We start from the raw sequence: 6,000 nt of genomic DNA on the forward strand, positions 1-6,000 counted from the left end.
TATATATATATATTAGTACAGACCAAAAGTTTGAAACATACTATTTAATGTTTTTGAAAGAAGTTTCTTTTGCTCATCGAGCCTGCATTTATTTGATCAAAAATACAAAAAAAAAAAAAACAGTAATATTGTGAAATATTATTACAACTTAAAATAATAGTTTTCTATTTGAATATACTTTAAAAAAATAATTTATTCCTGTGATGCAAAGCTGAATTTTCAGCATAGAAAGAAAAATAAATTACTGACCAGTAGTGTATATTGTTATTACAAAATATTTATATTTTTAAAACTTAGCTTCTTTTCTTTTCTTTATTCTTTTTTATTCATCAAAATATCCTAAAAAAGTATCACATGTTCTGAAAAAATATTTAGCAGCAGAACTGTTTCCAACTTTGATAATGAATCATCATATTAGAATGATTTCTAAAGGATCATGTGATAATGATCCTAAAAATTCAGCTTTGCATCACAGAAATAAATGATCATTTAAAGTATAATACATTTAAAAACAATTATTTTAAATTGTAATAATATATCACAATATTAAAGTTTTTTCTGTATTTTTGATCAAATAAATGCAGGCTTGATGAGCAGAAGAAACTTCTTTCAAAAACATTAAAATAGTAATGTTTCCAAACTTTTGGTCTGTACTGTATATATATATATATATATGCACACACACACATATAAAAAAATGTAAATTAATATGCAAGAATGTAATGTAAGAATATGTATATATATTCTTTATAAAAAAATTAACACACATACATGTAAACATTTTACATCCTTAAAGCTGCTCATTTACTCTCACTCCATCTGTATGCTATCCATCCTAAACAACATAAAAGATCACAAAAACAGTGTCCCAGCGAGAGCACACTGGAAACTAGGAGTCAAAGCTGCCTTCGAGTGCTCTTAAGTCTCCTTTAAATGTATCATGTTCATCTCAAGACATTTCTGTAGGAAAAACACTCACTACAGGACTGCAGCACAGCACTGTGTGTGTGTGTGTGTGTGTGTGTGAGGAACAACCCCGTGGGTTTGTGTTTATCAGTCACCATAGAGAAGCTCATTATATAGATTATGTGTGTAATGGAGTGTGTTCTACAGAAACACACCAGAGAACAAAAGTTGGAGATTGTGTCTAAAATTTTAACCAACTTTGTGTTTGCCAAGTGCAGAACACACACACACACACACACACTACAGCAGTTTCACGGGCACTAAAGTCCTTCACCTGCCTCTCGCTGTGCTCCTGCAGTGATGGAGTCATTGCGGCAGAACCGTTTGGACACACACCGCTGCCTCCTGACCACTAAAAACAGTGCTAAAACAAGAGACGCTAATCAATTGACCTCAATTACACACAGTATCTCGCAGAGGAGCTGCAGCGCCGTTATTTCTGCTCCTGTTTACACTCTCCCACCGAAAAACACCCATCATCCTCCGCTCCTAATGAGATGATGAAGGACACACAGGCTCCCTCCCGCAGGATCAGTTATGTGCAATCAGCACAAACATTTGTCTCATTCTGCACAAACTGCATCATGTTCGGTGTCGATGTGTAATATTATCTGCTAGAGGATAGCACCATCTCATGTGTTATTAAAATACATAATGATTTACAGGAAGAAACCATCTAGAATCAACCACTGAACCAAAACAATATTATATTATATTATATTATATTATATTATATTATATTATATTATATTATATTATATTATATTATATTATATTATAAATATTAAATAATAATATAATAAAGTAAACATTTTACAAAATGTAATAAAATATAATGTATTTACATTATTTATAATACTAAAAATGTACATTATTAATATATATCTTTATATTTTCTTTAAAAAGCTACATCATAAGTACTATTAATACATGTATAATTTATACTGTATACATAGTTTTCTTAGATCAAGAAAATATATATTAATACATAAATACATTCACATTATTTTATATAGATTTATTTTTAATTTAATTTAATTTTAATTTACATTATTTATATCTTTAAATGCATGTGTTTTTATATATAAAACATTATATCTATATATATATATATATATATATATATATATATATATATATATATATATCAATTGTATTACATTTTAAAATATATTTACATTATGTATATATACACATACAGAATTATATATTTACATAAACATATAAATATACATAATATAAGAGAGTTTATTTGCAAGAAAAGATTACTCGTTTTTTTATTTCCAAAATTAATGTTTTTTTTATATTATCATGTTTTATTGTTTTAGATAACTGTATTTTTTTTTTGTTATTTTTTAAATAATCAAAATAACTCGACTGCAGTTATATTGAGATTAATTGGAATAAACAATGAAAAAATATGATTTTGAATATATATATATATATATATATATATATATATATATATATATATATATATATATATATATATATATATATATATATATATATACAAAACTATTTAAAAATCTGGAATCTGAGGATGCCAAAAAATCTAAATACTAAGAAAATCATCTTTAAAGTTGTCCAAATGATAACATAAAATAATAAAATATAGATTAAGTTTTGATATATGCATTAATTAAATGTATGTTATTTAAAACTATTTACAGCAAAATGCTACTTAGCAACCTCTCAGAACACCCTATCAACCATTTAAACGCATTAAAACACCACCAAAAATCTATATGTGCATTCTGCGTGCACAAGTACAGTATATGATTCTTTATTTACTCATATGTAAATGCAAACTAAGCTGTAGCCGCTGTGGTTGATGAATGTGAAGTGATCAGTGATGTCCAGCAGAAGCAGAGCTGTCACTCACCGTAGTGTGGGATGATGGCCCAGGCCATGGCCGAGGCGTAGATCCCCCCCACCATCCAGAACATGCAGAGCCAGCTCAGGTGTTCACCGCGCTTCTCACGGGCCAGAAACTCTGCAAAGTACGAGAACACGATGGGAACCGCACCACCAATCCTGCAGAGAAATTATGACATATTATATTTCTCAGCATCATTCCTCCAGTCTTCAGTGTCACATGATCTTCAGAAATCAGTCTAATAACTGATTTACTGCTCAAGAAACATTTCTGATTATCAATGTTGAAAACAGCTGTCCTGCACAATATTTTGAGGAAACTGTGACACATTTCATTTTTTAGGATTCACAGATGATTAGAAAGTTCAAAGAACTGCATTTATTTGAAACAGAAATATTTTGTGACATACATAATTGTCTTTCATGTCTCATTTGATCAGTTTAATGCATGCTTAATAAATCTATTTTCTTTTCTTTTTCTTTCTTTCTTCCTTTCTTCCTTCCTTCCTTCCTTTCTGTTTTCCTTCCTCCCTTCCTTCCTTCCTTTCTTTCTTTCTTCCTTTCTTCCTTCCTTCCTTCCTCCCTCCCTCCCTCCCTTCCTTCCTTCCTTCCTTTCTTTCTTCCTTCCTTCCTTCCTTCCTTTCTTCCTTCCTCCCTTCCTTTCTTTATTTCTTCCTTCCTTCCTTTCTTCCTTCCTGTCTTCCTTCCTTTCTTTCTTTCTTCCTTCCTTCCTTCCTTTCTTTCTTTCTTTCTTTCTTTATTTCTTCCTTCCTTCCTTCCTTTCTTTCTCTCTTTCCTTCTTTCATTGACCCCAAATGTTTTAAACAGCAATGTAATTAAAATTATTTAAATGAAATAAATATTTTAATTATTTTGTATTAATAATATCAATCAACAGCTTTATAAAATCTACTTAGAATTGAATATTTTGTCTCTCTTTATAATTATTATATTTATACACATCCATCATTTGAGGTAGAAATCTTTTGTAACATTATAACGTTTAATCAATTTATAACATTTTATAATATGTTCTTAATCTTGACCTAAATATAATAATGACTAATTCATTATTATAGTAACCATTATTTGCTAGCTTATATCGATACATCTAATCTAATTATCACCACGTAAACCAAGCAAGCATCAGAAATGGATGAAAAAATATAATAATTATAATCTTAACAGAGAATAAATGAAACAAACAAATATATCAATGTAAATAAATGATCATATAAATTCAGCACAGTTGAAGATGAATTAGTAGTGCATAGCTATTTTTGAACATGCTCTTAATTTGTGGTCAGTCGGTGTGACCTTTGACCTCTGTTTGAGACGGACTGCAGTGACTGAGTCTGGAGTCACTGCTCTGCTGCAAGGACAGGAGACCACGCTGAAATTCAATTAGCAATAAAACCCTCTCGCTCTCTCTCTCTCTCTCTCTCGCTCACTCTCTCTGCTCTTAAGTGTTGGGTCTGTGCCAGGATGTTAAAACAACTGTGACACTGCAGAAGTGCTTGAAAAGAGAAGACGTCTGCCTGACTGAGAGCGAGTGTGTCTCTCAGAGCGGTTCAGTTCTGTTTTTATTATATCAGACGTAGTAGGATGTGGGATAATCCTGCTGATGCAATTAGTGATCCAATACTTATTCAAAGGAACAAAATGTCTATGCTAGAATTTATTTAGCACATGCATAGTTATCCAAAAAGATCATTTACAGCATTTGATGCATATATGCATAAAATTAGCGACAGATTTATTTATCATGACATGCAACATTGCAACTGTCAAAATGATGCATTCAGTTGCTTAACAGTAGTTTGTTAAATATTGCATTAGATCATCATACATCAATTTCACAATGAAATCAAAGGCTTGTTTCAAGTGTGGGCCAAAAAATCAAGTTCAATAAAATGATCAATTTAATGTTAAAATCACTAAATTTATATATATATATATATATATATATATATATTAGTGGTGTCAAACTATTAATCGTGATTAATTGCATCCAAAATAAAGGTTTTTGTTTACATAATATACAGTATGTGTGTATACTGTGTATATGTATTATGTATATACTGTATAAATACAAACTCATGCATGCATATATTTAAGGAAAATATGGTATGTTTATAAGTTAAATATATTTATATATAATATAAAATATAAGAATATGATTATAAATGTATACATTTAAATATTTTCAAAATATATATACTGTATGTGTATATATACTGTATGTGTGTATATATATATATATATATATACACAGCACACATATGAAATGTAAAGAAAAACTTTTACTTAGGATGCAATTAATCGCGATTAATCATTTGACAGCACTATATATATATATATATATATATATATATATATATATATATATATATATATATATATATATATATATATATATATATATATATATATATATAGTCAGTTATTTGTGGCTTGACTGTGCACTTATGCTTTCACTGGGAATGCTGGGAAATGGTTAGTAACTTTATTGCTATTCTTTTACAGTACAGAAAATGCATTCATTTAAAATTATAATACATTTAATGCATATTTTATGCATAATTATTTAAAAAATTCCATGCATAAATAAATGCATGCATAAATTTAAACTTCATATGACCAATGCAAATTGATTGCACCATAATTCTCTAATTGACTCTGATAGAGAGTGTTCCTGACTGAAATCTCTGAAAGCTTTTTCCTGCATTTTATTTTGGCTCTTAAGTTTACTTTTTTGTTGTTCTTAATGGTGCAGAAACGACATGCTTCACCTTTAAGACGAGAAACTACATGAAAATCCTTTTTTTTCCATACACTGCAATTTTGTTTAATTTGTTTAATGCAATTTTGAGACTAGTGCAAAGAAAACATCTAAAATACATTTAAGTGTTTACTTTATTGCACTGAATCTATAAGCATCTGTACATTTCAATGCATGGATTTTAGTATCTGATACACTATTACAGTTTTTCTTAACATTTTTACAAATTCAATTTTATTGTCAGTTTTCAGTAGTTTTGTTGTTTTTGTCATTTTATAAATATTTCCGTTATGTCTGTTTATTCATTTTAGTTTATTTGGTTTTAGTTATTTTAGCACTTCAGTTTAAACAAAATGAAAATGTAAAAAAAATAT

The 6,000-nt window shown here is 28.8% G+C and overlaps 1 protein-coding gene across 1 annotated transcript in view; it reads right to left on the minus strand.

The window, feature by feature from the left end:
- LOC127985437 (synaptic vesicle glycoprotein 2C-like) overlaps window positions 1-6,000 on the minus strand; it is a 36,536-nt gene that overhangs the window by 15,176 nt on the left and 15,360 nt on the right. The window contains exon 4 of the mRNA XM_052587442.1: window positions 2,852-3,003. Coding sequence (XP_052443402.1) covers window positions 2,852-3,003 — 152 coding nt within the window. The remainder of the gene's footprint in view (window positions 1-2,851; window positions 3,004-6,000) is intronic.

This window comes from Carassius gibelio, chromosome B21 (genome assembly GCF_023724105.1).
Source record: "Carassius gibelio isolate Cgi1373 ecotype wild population from Czech Republic chromosome B21, carGib1.2-hapl.c, whole genome shotgun sequence".
In the NCBI taxonomy this organism is placed as follows: domain Eukaryota; kingdom Metazoa; phylum Chordata; class Actinopteri; order Cypriniformes; family Cyprinidae; genus Carassius; species Carassius gibelio.